Source organism: Myzus persicae, unplaced genomic scaffold (genome assembly GCF_001856785.1).
Source record: "Myzus persicae strain clone G006 unplaced genomic scaffold, MPER_G0061.0, whole genome shotgun sequence".
Lineage (NCBI taxonomy): Eukaryota > Metazoa > Arthropoda > Insecta > Hemiptera > Aphididae > Myzus > Myzus persicae.
This window is the reverse complement of record NW_019101158.1, coordinates 396597-418224: the sequence shown is the minus strand read 5'-3', so window position 1 is coordinate 418224 and position 21628 is coordinate 396597. Positions and strand designations below refer to the sequence as shown.

General features: G+C 28.5%; 3 protein-coding genes across 5 annotated transcripts; 1 reads left to right on the top strand and 2 right to left on the bottom strand.

The window, feature by feature from the left end:
* Positions 1-484: 484 nt before the first annotated feature.
* On the bottom strand, positions 485-3790 carry LOC111028009 (protein HIRA homolog). The gene is made up of 2 exons (XM_022306533.1): positions 3181-3790; positions 485-3071 (listed from the first exon to the last, which is right to left on the bottom strand). Exons 1-2 carry the CDS (start codon positions 3373-3375, stop codon positions 573-575), a joined length of 2694 nt encoding a protein of 897 aa, XP_022162225.1. The 5' UTR covers positions 3376-3790; the 3' UTR covers positions 485-572.
* A 2160-nt stretch (positions 3791-5950) lies between these two features.
* On the top strand, positions 5951-7560 carry LOC111027995 (replication protein A 32 kDa subunit-B). The gene is made up of 4 exons (XM_022306517.1): positions 5951-6234; positions 6592-6773; positions 6861-7130; positions 7193-7560. The coding sequence occupies exons 2-4, from the start codon at positions 6600-6602 to the stop codon at positions 7496-7498; spliced, it is 750 nt and encodes a 249-aa protein (XP_022162209.1). The 5' UTR covers positions 5951-6234; positions 6592-6599; the 3' UTR covers positions 7499-7560.
* A 25-nt stretch (positions 7561-7585) lies between these two features.
* LOC111027994 (phosphatidylinositide phosphatase SAC1) lies at positions 7586-13807 on the bottom strand. Of its 3 annotated transcripts, none has more exons than XM_022306515.1 (13): positions 13657-13807; positions 13182-13568; positions 12387-12481; positions 12057-12262; positions 11848-11979; positions 11060-11165; positions 10401-10588; positions 10184-10339; positions 9793-10110; positions 9486-9722; positions 9298-9399; positions 7969-8029; positions 7746-7900 (listed from the first exon to the last, which is right to left on the bottom strand). In XM_022306515.1, the coding sequence occupies exons 2-13, from the start codon at positions 13238-13240 to the stop codon at positions 7746-7748; spliced, it is 1815 nt and encodes a 604-aa protein (XP_022162207.1). In that variant the 5' UTR covers positions 13241-13568; positions 13657-13807. The 3 variants fall into 3 exon arrangements, with proteins under 3 accessions (XP_022162208.1, XP_022162207.1, XP_022162206.1); XM_022306514.1 differs by having other exon boundaries at positions 13661-13807; XM_022306516.1 differs by lacking the exon at positions 13657-13807 and having other exon boundaries at positions 7586-7900; positions 13182-13240.
* Between the last annotated feature and the right edge of the window lie 7821 nt (positions 13808-21628).

The window sequence follows — 21628 nt, the reverse complement described above, 5'->3', positions numbered from 1 at the left end:
AACTGGCTAGGTAGTAGGTTTTTACTTCAAAATATAAAACTAAAATGGTTTAAATGTGCACATGTTTTTAATTACAATTAAAAAATTTAAGTTTATAATTTAAATACAAAAAATATTGATAGGTACATACTACATACATTATAATTTTATATGAAATTTACAATTTTTTTTTTTATACAACAAGATTTATTATTTTATTAAATAGTATACAATAATAGACAAAAAACAAATATGGTTTGTAGTAATTAAAATTATTAAATTATGTAGTAAATGCAAGACAAATTAGTCCAATTTGTGGAATAATTTATTTAAACTGAAGATATAAAATTGGTGTTTAAATTTATTTTGTAACTTGTAGTTCAAGAAACATTTTTTCTAATTTCATAAAAATAATTTAAATAAAACTATAATATAAATATACTAAATTAAGAAATAAATTATATTTCATATAACTAACAGTTACTGTTATTCATTTTTAAATAAGTAAATTATATTTTTTATTGTATTCAATAATACAACATGAATATTATCTAATTTAAATTGTAGAAAATAAATATTAATCAGTCGTTTAATTAAGAAATTTGCTGTAATTGATCATGAAACTCAGTGAATAATCTTTGAGTGCTTCTTGAACCAGCTATAATTCCTAATACATCCCTTAAAAGTTCATGTTTTGACATACCGATTATTGTTTCAACTTTTTTATGACTTGAATAACCATGTGAAACTCCTAACAAATCCTGACACAAATATCTTAATTGATCATTGTCTTCTCTTTCAATTAGAAAAGAAACATAAGCCATTAACCAATATTTGTACTCTTTATCTGACTCCAAAGCTAAGGCTGCCGACATCTGTTGTTCCAAAAATGATTTTGAACACAATTCACTCATCCCTTCAGTGTCCTTAAAATCTAAGTTTGATTTATACTTTGAAGAATAAGCTTGCATGACACTCAATGGATATTTTCCACTAGTTTTATTTAAACCGTTGTGCCTATTTTTTTGAGAAGAATTTGAATATATAGCATCTCCACTATCTCCGATCATCATCCAACATTTTGCATTTATAGAAAACATATATGATTTACCAGTAGTTAATGTAATGATTGACGTTCCATTTTCGGTCAACATGCATTTTTGTACATTTACTGGCTTATTTTTATTTGAACAAACTAATGTGTTGAGTTTTTCTTCATATAGAACACATTCTTGTTTATATATGTTCCAAACAGAAAGAGAATTTTGCGTCATGCATAACAAGTAGTGATTATTGGAACTAATAGAGGTTACTAAGGACGATAGTACATAGGGAGGACATATTAATGATCCATTTTTTGACCCAATCACATGAATAGTACAATCATTTAATGCCACAACTATTAATGATAAAGTTTTATTGGTACAATATTTTACTACACTTGAGCTAAATACTTTTTCCCAAGCAACTAAATTATTACTATAGACTTTTATTTTAGAAATAGACCCATTAATAGTATTACATTTATCGTTTTCTACAACAACCCTATCAGTGCATACGTTTGAAATGGTGAATTTTCTTTTTTGCATTGTAGTTTGACCAAAATTAGGTCGGACATCTGATGAAATGTCATTATCATCCAAATTATTAAATTTAATTTTTTTAGTTGAAAATAAATTTGATATTAATGCTACGGGTTCTGGCCTTTTCTTAGATTCTCCTCTACTGGGAGATATTTGTAAAACAGATGTAGGAGTGCTTCTTGGTATTGTTGAATCAATAATTGTTGGAGTTTGAGATTCTTGACTGAAGTTACTGCAACTGTTGCTTATATTAGGCTCAATAATATTATTCACTCTTTCAACAACTACTTGACTTTTACATTCACTAGATGATGAAAACGGTAAGACATTTATCTCTTCTGCATTATCAGGTGTTGGTGGTATAAAAATTGGTGTAATACGTCTACGTCCATCAGATGTGCGAGTTTCGATTTGTTTTTTCAAAATTGGTGGTAAAGGTTTAATTACATTTGGAGGAGGCTGTTTGATTTCTTTTTTAGAATCAACTTCTTGGATTTCTGACTGTTGTATACCATTCATTTTGAGTATTGCTGGATTTTCTATTAGTAAATTGTTATTGTGGCGTTCTAAAGGTGAGATACCATACATTTTTTCAAAAATTATATTTTTATCTTGATTACTAAGTGCTTTACCAATATCTTTTGGATCAAATATTAATATTGCTATGGTTCCATCATATGAACAAGCATACAGGTTTAATCCATTTGTTGACCACGATAAATCTAACACAGGACCTTGAAATAAACTCTCAAGAACTACAACTGGTCTTTTTAACCCCGTTTGCCATACCGATACATTAGTATCTCTTGAGCCTACAGCACATAAACACATATGATGACTCTTCTTACCAACTTTACGCTCCATTATTGAATTACTAAATCTCACACAATTTACAGCTTTTCTATGTCCTACATAATCTTTCTCATATGTCCAACCATCTCTTTCAATAACTTTAGCTACAGGACCATTGTTGTTCATAGCATGAGCCGATACTAAGTATTGGCCATCTGGAGACCAGCTATGGCGCAGAACAGATGTATTTCCACCACAGTCCTTAAAGGGAGTCGTAACAATAGTATCTGTTTTCCAATCAGATGTTCTCCATATTCTTAAAGTTCTATCGTCTGACTGTGAAGAAATGTATTTACCGATTGGATCCCACGAAACTCCTTTTACCAGACCAGTATGTCCAGAAAGAACTTTATGGACAGATGGAAATTTTTGAGCATCCCATATGATTATGGTGTTGTCCACTGAACATGATGCCAAATATGAGTCATGAGGTGACCACGCAAGATCAAGTATATCACCTGAGTGTGAACGTAAAGTGAACATACATTTCCACGTTTCAATATTAACAATATTTTTGGTGCCGAATACAATGTTTCCACTATTAGGATATTTGCTCAATGTCCACACCATGATGATTTTATCGTCGCCACCAGACGCCAAATATTTGCCGGAGTGACTCCATCGAACGCAATTGACACTTGCTAAGTGGCTGTCAACCTAAAATAATTTAACTATAATTTCTTTTTCAATCATTATTTATATTATTACTGACTTCAAAACATTTTGAGCCCCCTCCCCACTTGTTTAAGACTAAACAACCACTCACCTGGCATAACATTTTGGGTACATTCTCGTCGTTTTCGCTGTTTTCGTCCAGTACCGCGGCTGTGTTCCATAGCATGACCAGTCCGGAGTCCCGACCCTGACCACCGGTGGCCAGACGAGTACCGTCCGGATGAATGTCGATCGAAAATATGGGCATACCATTGTGAGATATCCATGACGGTTTCAGAATAATCATGATGTACGATGGAGGGTTTCGTTCACAATTTTTTCTTTACATTAAATCCGTTCATAGTTAACAATCTAAATGACATATTTAACTTATGATTTTTAACACAGTTAATAACCGAAAGGCGAAAAGATTTTTATTTACTGTCCTTTCAGCTCTCGCCTCTTGCACTTTAATGTTTAATTTTATTTTTTTTTTACCGGGAATTATTTTTCATGTTTTTGTTATTCGTTTCCGACAACGCGACGTTACGGACATCATGCACGTCAAAATTGTTCGTAACTAGTTACTAACTACAGTCTACAATCAAATGCTATATATAAAAAGAACTAAAAAAAAAGGCTACAAGACATAAACACCAAAGGGGCATAAACTATATATCATGTGCGCCACAATTTGTAAGACATAAGCCCCAATTGGGTGGCTGCTTTTATCAAGCCTTTTCGTGTATTCAATTATCTCAGCTAATACTCTTATCAGATTTTGTATATAATAATAAATAAAAAAAAAAAACGTATTTTAAACATTATATTTATTATTTTTTTATTATTTTAATATTAGGTACTTTTTACTATTTTAAATAAATAATTACCCAAAAATAAACATCACCTATATATAATTTCAAATATTTATGACAATATGATGAAATTTATTCTGATTTTAGACAAAAAAAAAAAAATAACTTCTAATTCAAATACATTTTTTTTAAATATGTTAGAATTATATTGTACCCATGGCTAAATAACTATTTATTGATGAATACCAAATGCAAATTGATAAACCTTATGTACATAAACACTAGCAGAGATAAAAATTAAAAATATAAAATACCTCCAATCTGTTGCTACATTTCTATATTTTTAAGTCAATTTATGATAAGAAAGTATGTTATTTTGAAGTTCAGCGCATGCTTGATAAAGACTTGAAAACTGTAACGTTGAAACATAAACCTATTAACTAAATTAGTATCCTATTTTATGGGTAGGTACTTATACAAATTGTTATGTCATTTTTCTGCCGAATTTAATTTTACCAAAATTTTCTTTTACCTCTTTTATTGGGTTTTATGGTTTTTGTTTGGACAAGTACTACAATACACATCCTCAAAATACAATCTTTCATCTACAAAAGTATTAAGTACTTGTATCTGATAGTCAAAATAAGGACTGAAAAAAGATTATTATTTTGTGCATTGTGCTAAAAAATTTTTTTGATTTAATGAAAGAGTTTTTACTTTTTACCATTGTTATCCAACTGCGTGAAAAAGGCGTATGTATACCCAAAAAAATTGTAAATTTATATGCACGAACATTTTTTATAAATACTCATAGAAAATCAAAATTTCAAAAAAAATCATTGTCAAATATGGTGTATAAAATATTTGATAGAATAATAGATTATTTCACTTAGGTAGTAGGATACAGATACATTATACTTATATTTAGCATAGATTAAAATGTATATTTAATCTATGTATTTAGTGACTGTAAAGTCACAAGCTGCGATCCAACTACCCACGCCACGGGTTATTTAGTTGGGTTTAGTGAGGTACTGAGGTTTAATCTACCTTAACGCTGTTAACGGCGTTGGCCGGTATTATTATTTAGAACTAAATTAATTCAATAACAGCAGCGCCATCTACTACCGCCGTATTATACTAACTCCTAATACGTACGTAAGAAACTGGCCGTCACGGCTCTTCAGTTTCCTGAAAGATGAGATGTTTAGTGAGGTTTAGATAGGTTTCGTGAGGTTTAGATGGGTTTCGTGAGGTTTAGTGAGGTTTAATCTACCCTAACGCTGGTAACGGCGTTGGCCGGTATTATTATTTAGATCTAAGCTAATTCGATAATAGCAGCGCCATCTACCGCCGCCGTGTTATACTAACTCCTAATACGTACGTAAGAAACTGGCCGTCACGGCTCTTCAGTTTCCTGAAAGATGTGATGTTTAGTGAGGTTTAGATGGGTTTAGTGAGGTTTAGTTGGGTTTAGAGAGGTTTAATCTACCCAAACGCTGGTAACGGCGTTGGCCGGTATTATTATTTAGATCTAAACTTATTCGATAACAGCAGCGCCATCTACTGCCGCTGTATTATACTAACCCCTAATACGTACGTAAGAACCACTAGATAACCGTGGTAAGAACCTTGTACCAAATTGTTTTCTCTCTTTGGTCCAAACGCAACATAGACAAAACGCATTTACGCAGAATTGTTTTTTCTATGTTTTTTTAAGTAATTTTTTTAGAGTAAAATCACCCATTACAAAAAATATAGAGAATAATATTTTTGAGGGAATTACGTATCAATTTGTCTAAATATTGTCTCAAAACAATTTAAATGTAAGTACGACAATTTTTTTTGTTTATATTGAAAGTTGAATACAAAGTCAAGGAGCAATAAAATATAAAAACGACATCAAAAATATTATTCTATACCTTTTTTGTAATGGGTGATTTTAGTCTAGTCTCTAAGATTACTTAAAACAACGTAGAAAAATGATTTTTCGTAAATGCGTTTTGTCTATAATTATTTTTCTATGGTACGATCAATCAAGATAATATACCTAGGTATATCCTTGGTGTATATACCTAGGTATATCTTAATCGTGGCTCACCAATTCCGTCTGTTATCCTTATCATGTTTCTCGTTTTGCCGCCATAACGGCATGAGCTGATGTCGACATTCTTTGGTTCGCTTCTTGAGATCATTATTCATTGCGATTACGCGTTTATGTGATTATAAACGGAGTGTACGTTACTACTTTAAGTTATAATACGAATTTCGAAGCGTGTTCAGTCAAATTTTTGCCATCAATTTTGTTAACTCCTATAATAAATTTGATCGTAGTTTTCTCTTCCCGACAGGTAAGGAAAAATTGACATAATATATAGATTTTAGATAGTAACTACAACCGATGTTCCACGGTTGTAACAATATCGCGTGCAGGGGTTTCAGATTACGCACTAGAATCGTGTTCAGTGTACGAATGTTTATCCATACTATTTCGGTTGAAAAACAAATTAGCAGCATAATTGACGACAGCCATGTCACTGAGTATCGATAAATCTAAATCTTATTGTTATAATATGTTCTTAATACATAGTTGAATGATATAATAATGTTGTAATTTAATTTATTGTTAATCATTAATTTATGAAAAAATTCCCTTTTTTTGATATCGACTGTATTTTCTTAATAACTCAATTATTAAATATTTTTAGTTTCCAAAATGTGGGGCGACGATGAAGGTGGGTTTAATGTCACAATGACACAAAGTCCAGCAACAGCATCTGGAGCTGAACCAAAACAAAATACTGTAATTTCTGTGGCTATCCGTGAATTGTTTGAAACTAACGAGGAAAACAAAAATACACATGTTGTAGTAGTTGGAATTATCAAACAGGTAAAAGCATTATTCATTTTATAATAAGACATCTACTAAGATATAAATGAATAATATAATATTAAAATCTTTTCTCGTGTTTTGAAGGTTGAAACACAAACTTTAAAGAATATGTTTACAATTGAAGACAATACTGGTCGCTTGTTGTGCATTCAATGGGGAGATGAGAACGAATTGTCAAGATATCCTAAGTTGATTGAAAACGCATATTTTAAAGTAGTTGGTAGTAAAAGAATTCAAAATGAAAAAGTCACTTTGCTTTGTCATAGTGTAAGGCCTTTAGAAACTCTAAATGAATTAACACATCATTTATTAAGTATTATTGCGTTACCGTATCTAACCGAGGAAATCAATATGGTGAGAATAGTTTTGTAACCTATAAAAAAAAAATATGTTCGTTAATTATTTGATTTTTATAGGCTAGCGGTACACAGCAGTCTATTGCAACAAACCAAAAGGACTTTTTAATCAGTGGTGATAATACTAATGGATTTATGGACACAACTAACAATTTATCGCTGAACCCAAGGCAATTAAAAGTTTATACAGTTATAAAGAGGTGCCAGGATGAGGCAGGTTATTCAGCATCAGATATTCAAAAAATACTTCCAGAGAAAATGCCATTACCAGAAATAGAAAAAATTCTTTCATTTTTCATTGAAGAGGGACATATTTTCTCAACCATTGATGAGAATCATTACAAAGTCACTGATTTTGGAAGTTAACTGTTCAGTTTATAGGTTAATTTTAACATTATTTTAGAAAATGGAAAAAGTTAAAATTTAAGCACTATAATTTTAATGTACACAATATCACTAATACAGTACATTTTTATTACTAAAAATAATTAATACATTTATATAATGATAAAAATAATAAACAATAAAAAGTTTTTTTCACACAAAAGTTGTACAACAGTTTATATATCCTAAAAAGTAGCATACAGTTATAATAGAATTAAGATAGAATGCACTAAGATTGATGATGATGGAGTCGTTTCCCATTGTCAAAACTTGATAGCCGTGGATAATTAACGAATTCTCTTCCATAATAAAATATTAACGACAATACACACATAACCATTGTGCCCCAGAATAGAAGAAATATATATGTTCCAGTGTTGTATTCTAACAAACAGATATATAATATTATTACATTCAGTTATAAATAAATAGTTCAAAAATGTTTTACTAACCAGAAGTAAACACAGCATTAGCCATGAACATTGCTAGTGCAATCATTAAAATGATTGGATACTAAAAAATAAAAAGAACAAGTTCATAGTATGTATTATATAACCTGTATTATAATGCTAAAATGATTTTAGATAGGTTTGTAATTTTTAACAACATTTATTTGATCAAAACTATTTCCACCGAATCTCTACTGGAATATTATATTAACTAATCTACGGCAGTCGGTTAAAATGGAGTGCAATATTATCACATTATTGGGAATGTAGGAATTTTAAATTAGTATACTTAAGAGGACATTGTAGCCACATGTGCTGTCTTGGTCTTACAAGTGAGTAACATACCAAATTTTAAGCTCAGAAGATCACTTTTGGCTCTGGCAGTTTAAAAATTAGAGTGAATTGCCCTCTTATTAAAATTAAAGGTATGATTATTATGGAGGACATCTCATGGGTATTTTTTTACAATTTTAAAATATTCATAACTCGTTTTAAAATTAAAATATAATAAAAAAGCCCATGAGATGCCCTTCATAATAATCTTACCTTTAGTCTTATAAGAAGTCAATTCACTCTAATTTTTAAACTGACAGAGCTAAACGTGATCCGAGCGTAAAATTTGGTATGTTATGCACTTGTAAGACAGTGACAACACACGCGGATATAATGTCCTTTTAAATAATACTATTATCCCAAACAATATGAATCAATAGTTGAATAAAGTTCTCAAACACGTAATTTAGTGATATATTATAACTATATTAAATTTTAATAAGCAATTCGGCAAGAGTGCTAGTTGTGTGTTGTCGCCTTCATATACAAATATATAACAACAACTTTGCATAAAATAGCTTAAATTATGGGCTGTTAATTATATTATTAGAGTCAATTAACAAATTAATTATTATTTATTTATCTATTATCAAACTTAAAAGATAAAAACATTATCTGCTCTTTAACGTTTTAAAATTTTAACAAGAGGAGTTTGTTAAATATCACAATTTTCAAATACTCATAATATATTGCTTTAAAATTATAACACAAAATAACCAACTTGAAAACAAATAGTGTTTTTATCTTCAAGTTTCATATAGGTAAATTCACTTTAATATTAAAACTAATATTACAATATTGAAACCCATGAATGCAAATTTTGTGGTGTTGTATTAATTGAAATAAAATGAAATATTACTATTAACTACTGTGTTACTAAAAAATATGATTTTATTAGAGTAATTTGTTATTATTAGTTACTACCCAAGACTTGCAGGAACCTAGAAAATTGTACATGACAATGCAATCCAGAACAAGTAAAATTAATTTATTACTTACCATAAAATATTTAAGGGCCGGTTTGACTTCTAAAGGACATGATAAAGATGCACTTTCTTCAGCATTTACAACATAATTTCCCAAAACAAGATCAATACTATCCTATGAAGTATGAAAAAATTACAAAAATTGTATTTCATTATAATTTAAAAATCATCCTATCTTAACAATATTAATATTTTATTAACTTGGCGAACTCCATCTCTGAGATTGTTTTTGTAATATCGCAAAAGTGAGTTTTTTAAATCTCTAAACATCCCATTGTAAGTACGTTTGCCAGTTCGTGTAAAATCAGTTTTTAGGGCTCCTGTTCCAGAGTATTGAATTGATATTATATCAGCATGATCAGCCCATACTGATTTAAATAAACTTTCAAAATCTAATTGATCTTCAACTTTCTGTCCAAAGTTTAATATGTCCATTTTCTTAAATAATTATAAAATATTTTATCAGACATTTTACATCTAAATATTTAATTAAATTAATAAATGTTACCTGCAACATAACAGTCAACATTCTACGGCCTAATAAACTTTGTACAACATTTGTTCGATCCAAACAATCAACACAATTTGTTCTAAATACTCCTTTTTGTAAAATAAGCAATTTCCCATCAGATCCGAGAAGAAAGTATTTTAAATTATCTTGCTCGTGGGCTACTCTATTAACCAAAATTGAAAGTCTATCCCATCTCATTTTTTTACATTCACTATGAAAATCAAATGCTTCATATTTAATTTTATTATTGTCCAACATAGTAACAATATTATGAAAATTTCGTTCCAATTCTTGCTCTGCACCTCTATGATCAATCTTTTATTTTTATTATTATTTATTAGTATTAATTTAAAAAATAAACAAATCTTAAAAAAACTATGTTCATTACCAAGTTAATCGCAATTTGTTGACCATAAATAGAAATTTGCTCATTAAAGTGAATGGTAGCTGCTTCTAAATGGTTTTCATTTTGAGCTATTTGCATAGCGGGCTTATATTTAAGAGTTGGATATTGAGCCCAATACAAAGGAATTGATCCACGTGTCTGTAAAATTAATTTAATTAATACTAATAAATAATAATCACAGTAATAAGAATGAATATACCTGTACATAAGAACTCTTAGTGTTATTATATTCTACTATCATTTCTGTCTCAACAAAATTAGCAACATTTCCATTCAGATCAATACCACGTTTTAATAATCTTGGGCCATGACGATTTCGTGATCGTCGAGATACTACTGTCCAAACAAAATCTTTTCCATTTAAAATGCAATTATTTATTGCAATAACTGAAATTATAAATAATTCACATACAATTTTAAATACTTATTGTTTAAAATTAATAAATTCCTTGAAATCGACAACTAGTCAATTTTCATTTTTTTTTTTTCTTTAATTTTGTACCCGATTATACTCTGTACAAAGTTTAATAGTAACAGACTACAGACCCCAAAGTAACTTTACTAAGACTACTTTAAAAAGTTGTAAAATACATTATTTAAATTTGTTTTTAACTATAAGAAAAATTAAACTGTGACTGCAATCTTATTTATATAAAAATGGAATACTTATGTATTTTTTTTCTATTAATTTATAAAAGAAATTTGTACTAATAACATTCTGGCTGTATAATAAATCAGCAAATCTCAGAAAACGTACAATACCGAGTATAATATAGGTGATATTCAATACTCAATACAGGCCAAAATACAATAATATACAAAAAATCGGTCAGGAAATCTCTTATTATATTAACTTACATCCATGAATGATGGGAACACAAAATTCATGATGCTCCGTACAAAAATTCTTCAATAAATAATGATTCCACAGAAATCGCTGATCTGCTCTTTCATACATTGGAATCTAAAATAAAGAGAAAAACTTGTTAACATTTTAATCATTAGTGATTAATTATAAGTATAAAGCAGAATCCTCATAGACACAGCAAAATTAAAACAAGAGTTTGGGTTTTTAATAACATTTTAGATAGTGATGTTTTTTGATAGTCTGTGATGGAAAAGTTAATTTTTTGTTCACTATTTTACCAGCATTAAATACATCTATCACAAAACTATTAATATCCCATTATTCACTAGTACTTTCAAGTTCTAACCAGGTTCTTCAAACAGTTCTTTTAAATGTCTTGTATTTAGATTTTACACGTGTATACATATAAAACTCATGTAAAATCTTGGTAAAATTATCACATAATCCACAAAATAATAACATTCTAGTTAATCCGACTTTGACAAAGTAGGCATTAGTGGTGTGTTCATAAAGATGTCACCACAGTACCACATCCAATTTGAATGTGGCAGTGAAGTTGACAAAACCAGTAACAATTGATTGAATAAAATAGGATGCCTGAGTAATAGGTTATATAAGTGAAACATATAAATATAATTTTTAATTGAGTATTCTCGAGCATTAGTGGTAGATATACATTTTAAACTTCGCTACATTGCAAAATTATTGTTTAAATGCCTCTGTAATGATTATGAATATAACTTTTAATAGTTTATTACTGTATTTTTTTTATGCTTACATTTACAAATGATGTTGAAGTGTTATACAGCCTCTGCATAGTGTGAGTTAAATCATATGTATATGAAAAATAATAATAAGGAGTGTTAAAAGTTTGCTTGATCATGTTTAAATATTCAATATCCATTCGGTCCTGTTGAAAATACAAAATATTTCTATAAAAATGTATTAATACAATTTTGAACATAAAAATATAAAATGTATATGTACTTGTGTTTCATTTAAATGAAGTTTAGTTTTAGGTATAGGTAAAATGTCAATATCTACCAATTGCCATATATCATGACCATTTATTTTACCAACAAATTTTTTTTTTTTTATTATGATAATGTAAGGGCCAATTAAAAGTCTTACAACACCTAATATTCCAGCAATTGTTTGGCTTTTACTTTCTGTTGGTATTTGACCATTATTTGCTGAAAAATAGTTAAGCCAAGTTAAATAATAAAACATTTTAATAAACTAATGGATACAATAACTAAGTTATAGCAGCTCAATATAATAACAAATGTATATAAAATAAATCCATAAATTAAGTACTTTGTTTTTGAGAGGTGAAGTCAATTCGATCAATGTTCAGTATTGTATTTGTATTTTGTACTGGCTCAATGAATATATTATTTGGGCAAATATACCTGAAAATAAAATAAGTTAGTCACGCATCATTATATTCACAAAAAGTAATAATAAATTGAAAAATAAATACAGTATTCAATTATCAATTATATCCTAGTTATTGAACTTGTGTCACCCAAGCAGCTAAAGGAATATAAGATTGAAAATATGTGTAACTAATTAAAATATGCCAAAAAATATCTGATTTCAATCAGAAAGCTAGGTATAGATTAAAATTAAAGTTTTTTAAGTCAACATTTAAAATATATTTCGCAAGACCTATTTTTCAATTTAACTTATAAGTAGAGTATGGATTTTTATGCAATTCCAAAAAAATGTACGTACAGACTAATATTGGATAAAGTACAAAATTTAATAATACATATTGTAGGCACTGTGTGATTATTAATCTTAATAATATTAAATTATACTTTTTATACCATACTACACAATTTTAAGTTTTTTTCTTGCATATTTGTTGCCTATTTTCACAAATTTACTGCCTATTAAATGGAATATTTTAACAATTTTTAGTGCATACAATTTCAAGCTATACGTATAAGTACCTGGTTAATAGTAGATTTAGACTGAATAAATACCTACAGTAGAAATTATAGCAATTCCTTTATTGTAGTCGAGTGCCCTACATTTAATTCTTTTAATGGGTAAAATTGTGATAGAAGAAAAGTAATTTGAGAAAAACATTTGGTTGATACTTACATATTAAATTCGTTATAGATTAACGAAGTGGTCTTAGTGTCTGCAGTTACAGTGTTCATGTTGAACAATTTATTGACGGTGAAAAACAAAAATGACGAGTAACAGTAATTTTTCACGTAGGTATATTCAAAAGTTATGGAGACGGTTAAAAAAAACAAATAAAAGTTGTGGATATCTATTCGATCATTCGCATAAATACAAATAGTAAATAGTCTTACTAAGTACTACGATTTAAGATAGCCTATCACTAGTCACTACTATCTTAAATAGTGCTAAGTAAATTGTTCGGCAAAAACAAAAACAATAATAATAATAATTTATTGTTGTTATGTGGTCGTAACAGCAATCAGCATAATCTTACTATCTATAGTTCGTGTTCGATGATACCTGCAACGAATTATAATATTTTTTTAATTCGTGATCTCTAGTACACTCAGCGGCCAGCGCACTGCCCTCTAAAGTTATTACTTAATACCTACTTAATAATGTCCTTTTCTATGGAGTCGAATATTTTACTCAATGGTCGAATCACTCGAAATGAGCTGAGTTATCACTTATCATTTAGTTAATCGCCACGATTAAAGATAGTATCAAGGTGAATTGATATCACGGTTATAGATTTTGAGTTTTTTGAAATTTTTTTTTTACTATAGAGTATAGACCATAATAAAAGGGGGAAGCTATGAGGTCATATATTAAAAGAAACTGCACTAGAACATCTGCATCATATTTCAAATTAGCACTACTATTGATAGTAGAATCGATTGACGATAATGGCACCCGATGGGCTCAATAATGTCAACGTGGCAATGCCCCAAGTCACGGTTTTAGATAGTATCTAAAGCCGTGCCCCAAGTCTATCGAATCTACTGAGTCCAGATAATAAAATAATCATCGTTGTGCCCCTTAATAATAATTAATTATTAATCTTTATTAGTTTATATAGTTAATAGATATTAGATACAATATTAAGTTATGTTACAGAATAGATGAAATATATTTTAATTTCATCTATTCTGTATTTCTGTGGTTATGCACTTGTGCCATTGGCCATGGCACCCCCTCCCCACATTCACTAAAGATTTGCCAGTATTCGTCTTTCCGCTACGTCCGATTACTCTTTGAGTAGGTGACAGGTGACCTTTGGTCGATTCTAGGAAACCTTATTGATGACTTGAATATACGTCATAAGTAAGCCTATAAAGTACCTATATAATATAATAATTGCGAATCACTGCGTTAGAGACAATTATTAAGAAATGCATAGTAGCTTACTCGCTAAGATCATAATGATAATATGTCATAATATATATAAATGTTTAATGTAGGTATATATTGGATAGGTATGTTGGGAAAGGTTACTAGTCGAGCAATTATCGAGACCACAAAATAATAACAAGTAGGTAACCACCGAACCAATGTGGACGACGAATCCACCTAGGATAGAACGGTAACACGATAGGTACCCTTTTATTCTGAGATTTATTTCGGCATAATATCGCGTAGTGGGTGTATCGATGGGCGTGCGGTTACGGTACCCGTCCGGAAACGTGACGTCGGAAATCCTTCGAAAATATTGCGCAAGTTATTTTTCTCGTATCGCTTCACCACCACTGCTACCATACCTGCCAAATATTCAATAGACATCATTACCTTGAACCATACAACATATTCTATGCTCGAAATTTGAACATCACATAAAAACTTACACCATATAATAATGATAATAATTTGTTCCCGCCGTAGTGGTTAGTACCTATGCATATTATAACTTTGCATTGTCCCCCATATTAATAAATAAATAGATAAATTATTATAATAATTTAATTATGTCTATGTGTTATATATGTCACTCCAGCGTCCAGCCATCCCCAAATTAGAACATTTAAAAAACCTTGACTATATCAATTACATGGATAAAATATCCTCTATACAGTCTATACAGTCGAAAATCGAAATAAAATAATTTCGAAAAAAAGATTAACAACGAATTTCAATTTTTAGTATATCTATTAGATATTTAGATATTTGTCATGAACTTATAGCTTATAACTTTTCGAAATTAGAATAGGTACCTTAATACTAAGTAGTAAACATTATACTATATAGGTATTCCAGTACACCTATATTTTTATACTTACAAATAATTTTATTTTACACATAATATGTAGTAAGGAACAGTGAATTACCTACGTACATTATTGCATACAATTATTTAGAATTACTAGACTTGTAATAATATAATATGTGTCCAAGTAGCAAAATAAGTAGGTATTAAACAGACAATAACGGGATTTTTATTTTTTATGTATTATATATTTTATTGATACCTAGGTACTGATTAAAACTGTTATTGATTGCTTTTTATCTACATTGCATTTGTAATAAACTAATAAACTATAAAGTATAAATTAGTGAAGTGGAAAAATCGAAAATACCAATACGTTGATTAATAGTTAATACATAACATATTTTTCTTTTTATATGGTTTTGTACTGCAATTTTTTTACTGAAAATTATAAAAAAAATACTACGAGCAAGAAACAAGGTATGTCCATACTTTTATTTCAATTCATGTTAATAACTGTCTATATTGGTTAGTAAAAAAAGGTATTTTGAATACATATCTATAAAAAAAAGGGAAACTACATTTTTTCACTTTAAATGTATAAGTTGTTACAAATCATAGTTAATTGTTTTCTTCTACTGCAGAACAATTTAGAAAAGTGGACATACCTACTGGTTATTGCACTGGACTCTTCATATTCATGTTGTTATTTTTCATCAAGATATCAAATTGTCATAATATTTTTAAAACAATAACTACCTAAGTATATTTTTAAAAACCTTTATATTATTTAATATGCCCTCCCTCTCATTTGATCTAGAACATTAGGGTTCTAGAATTATATATACATATAACTTATAACTTATGAGTAATTATTAGAGTAATTTTTTTTAGGTACCTACTACCTACTAAAATTTGGTATATAAACATAACATTGAATTTTAACTATGGGTAACATTACCTAAAAATTATAATAGCTATATTTAATCTGGGTCTAAATTATTTTTATTTTTATGAACAATTTAAGATTATCTAGAGATCAGGGGACATCACGTAATAAAGAAACATAAATGTTTTGTTAACTAATTTCATTAAATAGCTTAATGTCCAATGTTCTTTGCTAGCAGATATCTAGATGTACACAGGAACTTACATAATTTTTTTTTTCAAAGTAATTGTCAGTCCAGCACATTACACTAGTGTTTAGTTGTACATTATTTCAATATCTGTATCTAATATTAGTTATGTCAATGATCAACCTTTCGTATTAATTAGGAAATATCTAATTCCGATACTTTAAGAAACAATTATAGGTACCTATCTCTATAAATTATAATAATATATTATAACAACCTATATCCATATAATTTAAAAATCAGTATCGGGTTACACCTCATCGCGAAAACAGTAATATAATAACATTTATAATATGGGTACGACGACATAACGGCACTGCGTGTTGGTAAGTCATTCGGAACTAGGAAGAGGGCCTTGGGTCTTAGGAACTAGGTAGTATATACTATATACATATATTAAAAGTTTAAACATTATAGCCTTGTACCTATGTCTGCATATACAGTTTATATATGAATATATATATAGGTATGTAATAGGTTTATATTCCTATAATCACGAATAAAAATTTTACTAACTTGAAGTACGCTTAAGGTACCAAGAGTAGTCGAACGAGTGGCGCACAAACAAACAATAGCCTCACAAATTCAAATTAATGGCAAACTATTGTTTGAGAAAAAAATATTGAAAATGTGAATTTATTTTATGTAGAAGGACCAGCAAATATTCTATATTCATTTTTATAAGCACTTTTTATGTAAACAACATTCTAGTTAGTAAATACTAGAATACTAATATATTATTTTTAGTTAACAAAGTTCCGCTTATATAGGAACTGAATTTTCAAATGCTTCACAAAAACAAGCGAAGAGTGGTCTGCATAGACGATTATTGAGGGATTATATTCTTATACATATGGAAAGTGGAAGTGCTCAGCTTTTTTAAAAGAGGTCTGGATGGATATGACACCTTCATCCTCACTCCACAAGCACGTCCCTGCACATGGCAAATTTTGAAATAATTAAAACATAGGTTAGGGAAAAAAAATTTTCACATCGCTCTAGATTTAAATAAAGTATGTATATTTATTTTAAATATCCTTGTAAATTTTAAGAGTGGAATGTAAGATGTACCTAACTATGCTCATCGGCCATTGCTCATTAACCATGGCTCATTATTTCTGGTTAGTTTTCAGTAAAATGTTAACTTTTTAGTATCAAAATGAATAAAACCATTGCGTTTGAATAAAAAAAAACAACAACACATACAATAGTAATCACATTTTCTGATCCTCACTTAAATTCAGTACTAAAGTACAAGTGCCCAACAGTATAAAATATATGAATAAGTATATACATATAATTATTATTGTTGATTGGACAGCTTTTTTTATGAAAAACGATTAGGTAAGTAAAATGAAATAGGTAAAGTAAGTAGCACTATTCAATAATGAAAGTGATGCTTTATTTTTTGTTCCTCAACTATTGTAACTTTATAGCTTAATTCAACATAACGTATGAGAAAAATAAACAAATATGCAATAGTCACAACTGGTGTTCACGAGAATTTTAAATGACAGCAGGAGACAAACGTTTTAATTTTTATTATAATAAATTGTTTGACAAATAATTTACGTAGGTACAAATGTTGATGAGTTGATGGGAATGTATAAATAGGACATGTTATGTAAATGACTAATGAGTTACGGAAGTAGGTATAAACTATAAAGTAGATCTAGTTCTTCATATCCTCTCATTTCCCTTAAAAACTATACTGTATAATGTACCTAAGACATACTTTAATGATATAATCGTTATTTAGCTAACAATAGTAAAATTGAATTAGAATTGAACCTGAAAGTTGCAGTTAAGATGAAATATTGTTGACAGATCGTATACGATTTATTTTAAGATTATTCTCATTAAATAGAAGGAGGAGTTAGTATTATGTGTCTAACGTATGTATATTGTACACTTGTACAGTTACTTTCTCCTTTTAGCGAAGCTCCGGTTATAATGGCGTATATAGAGAAGGGGGCCATTGCACTATTGTAGAACAGAACATAATATAAGAGTTGCTATCAATATTCCACAACTTTCTCTTATTTACAGTTTATGACAGAAAATATTAGTGTATTATATTATATACTTTGAGAAATCAGTTTCTAAGTTGTGAAGTTTATTTAACTATATATCCCTATTAATTGCTAGGTATAGTATGTACACTTTAAGACTTCATATCCAAAAATATCATACAGGTATTTTTGAATTAAAAATATACGTATACTTATATTATAAGGTATATTAATAATAAAATTATTAGTACCTCTGACTATTAATATAGAATCTATAGATAATACAATTTTAAATAATATTTTATTTCAAAAATAAATGTATTCAAATTCTGTTTTTTTGGAATTTTTCCATATACCTTACTTAACGACCACATTTTCAAATTATTCAAATTATTGAATTTACTTAAAAAGACTTAATAAGTGTCCTAAATGAATACAACTTTTGTTTTTCAAATGAGAACCCCCCCACCCCCTTTTAGTTTCTAAGCGGAGCGATGAATCATGAATGTATTGATTTTACAGACTTACAGTCATGTTTGTTGTTTTTTAAATTTTTTTATTTGTGTCTGTCTTCACTTTTTAGGGCAGTACAATTTTATTTTAAACTGCAGCATCTCTTCTGGTAGGAAAGTGAATCTAGTTGGTATACTGTGGGAGGTAAAAAGCATAACATTTTCAATAGTTTTAAGAGTCTAGAAAAACATAACAAAAATTAAGAAAAAACACAAAACCATTTTTCGACGAAATCGATTTAGTTTATTTGATGTAAATAAAAAAACTAATGACTGTAATAACTTTAATTTTCCCCGGATGTTTGTACAAACATTTTATATTCACCATACAATTTTTAAGATATTTTGACTCTCTTTGAACTATTTATAGACGTATAAAACATTTCGATTTGCATTAGTTTTTTAAAATTATTGTTGATAAAAAATTGTTTGCACGGTAAAAAAAATGTAAATGTAATATAAGATTCCTCATAAGTTTTCCTGCCTTTAACAAAAAAATAAATATTTTACTGGGAAATCAAATTAATTTTTTTGAGCGTTTGAGGTTCAAAATTATTGGACATTAGATATTCATCATTAGGTAATTTAACAAATTTTCCGCGAACGTTATTTTTATTCTGTTGTTATTCAAAAACAAAGAAACCGCAGATACTTGACATTTTCACCAAATGTTTATTTTATCATTTTTTTATACATATAAGTAGTACAAAATCTCAAAAGTTTGGAAATATGGTCTTTAAGTAGGTACGTATTGATAATAATAATAATAATAATAATACAGATATTTATTGCAGTTGTCAAGCATTCCAACGTTACAGTTACACAAATATATATAAACATACAATAATGTTAAATACATAATTGCCAAGCTCCCCTTTCAAAAGCTAAATACTTGTGCTGAATGGGACAACTCGATTATGAACTGTTATAACTTATAAGTTATTTTATAATGTTCATGACATTATATAATTATAATTGCTGAAATAAATGATAATATATTCAAATATTCTCATAAATAGTACAGCCGAGAACTATACTGGTTCTACGCCTGGTGATACCTTTACAGCAATGGAGTAAGCAACGTAGTAGTATGAACAATAACCAGAGTGTAGTATAACTGATATTTTATTATTAAAAAGAATAAAGCATTTGGCGGCCAAAAAAATAAGTTTATTGGAAGTGCAAAAAAAATTGAATATTATTTCAAATAAATACATTATATTTGTATTTTATTTTTTGTTTTTATTATTTTTTTATATTTTTATGAATATTATATTTAGTATTATATCTAGTAAATTAGTTTTTTACTTTATTTTAACATTTTCAATGGTTGTTTGATTATTCGCACCCCCTTAGCCCTTAAGGTCCCAATGAGTGCGGATAATCGACGTTCCACTGTATACATAATACAAAAAAAATTATAATATATGAATTGAATCTAATAAGTTGGTGTAATATTAGATGATAATTTGTTCAAATTTTAGCCTAATTATAAATGACCCAAAAAGGCAAAGTTGCAATAAGAGTATAGCGATTAATATTTAATGTCATACATAATTTGGTACACTTATATTGGACGTATTGAAAATATTTAAAAATATCTTAAAAATGTAGTTCTAGATTCTGAGTTTAAAAATTGGCTTATTGTAAATATTACAAAATGTCCAACTATATATATTAAAAATGCACGGATGAGGCACTCCCCAAGCCCCCTTCCAAGGACGGGCCTGTTTGCAGGTTGACAAATATAATTAAATAGGTATACTTATAGGTTGTTGTTGTAGCATATATTTTAATTTAACGTAGGTCTATTGTATACAACGATTCAAAATACTATTTGGAATTTGGATATAATACTTGACAAGAAACAATCAAAAATGTATACCATTCCTTAATGCAATTTATTTATTTATTGTTAACGATTTCTATACTAACAATGTATAGGTAGGTATATTATGTTAATAGTAGATTATTATTGACTATGGAGATGTATTATATTAAAAGTTTTTTTTTCAAAAATATTTTGTTATTTCCGGACATAAAATTTTATATTTTATATTCTGAATAAGAGCAATGAATATATTGTTTTACAATGGTGGAATTTATTTTTAAAACATATTTTTGTGTCTGAAATTACTTTACTTTATTATTTTGTAACAGAATAAATGCTTCGATCTTAAACTTCGAGAGTGATTTCAGGTAGTAAATTGAATCTAGTTGGTACTTTTTTGGTTGGGGTGGGGGATATCAAATGTTAAATACAAGATCCTACCACCTACGTTGTTCTTAGAGGTATGATGCGAAAATATCGAAAATACATATTTTCACATTTTTTAGGGTACTGGTCTATGATAGGGTTGCCATCTATCCCGATTTCGCCGAGACACTGCCGGTTTTTACTACAGAGTCCCGATATTTTTCATTTCCCGGCCGGGACGTGGATAAGTACCGGTTTCTTAAAATAAGATTTATACAATACACATATTAGTAAATACTAAATAAGTAAGAGCACTCTGTTTTAAATTAAAAATTGTGTACCTAATTAATTTTTTTAGATAATTTAAAATTATATTTATGAATAAGATAATAATAATACTATTATTACATTTTGTGCTATTTCTAATTTTTGACTTTTTTATTTATTATAAATCATAATATAATAAAAATATTAAATAACGTTGGACTAAAAAAGGTATTATTAAAAATTCCAAAGAATGTG

Coding starts and splice junctions, on each gene's coding strand:
- LOC111028009 (XM_022306533.1), bottom strand. CDS start 3,375: ATGATTATTCTGAAACCGTCATGGATATCTCACAATGGTATGCCCATA. Junction 3,072..3,180: donor TACCCAAAATGTTATGCCAG/GTGAGTGGTTGT, acceptor AAATTATTTTAG/GTTGACAGCCACTTAGCAAG.
- LOC111027995 (XM_022306517.1), top strand. CDS start 6,600: ATGTGGGGCGACGATGAAGGTGGGTTTAATGTCACAATGACACAAAGT. Junction 6,774..6,860: donor TAGTTGGAATTATCAAACAG/GTAAAAGCATTA, acceptor CGTGTTTTGAAG/GTTGAAACACAAACTTTAAA. Junction 7,131..7,192: donor TAACCGAGGAAATCAATATG/GTGAGAATAGTT, acceptor TGATTTTTATAG/GCTAGCGGTACACAGCAGTC.
- LOC111027994 (XM_022306515.1), bottom strand. CDS start 13,240: ATGAACACTGTAACTGCAGACACTAAGACCACTTCGTTAATCTATAAC. Junction 11,980..12,056: donor TTCATTTAAATGAAACACAA/GTACATATACAT, acceptor TATTTTCAACAG/GACCGAATGGATATTGAATA. Junction 10,589..11,059: donor TGTTCCCATCATTCATGGAT/GTAAGTTAATAT, acceptor TTATAATTTCAG/TTATTGCAATAAATAATTGC.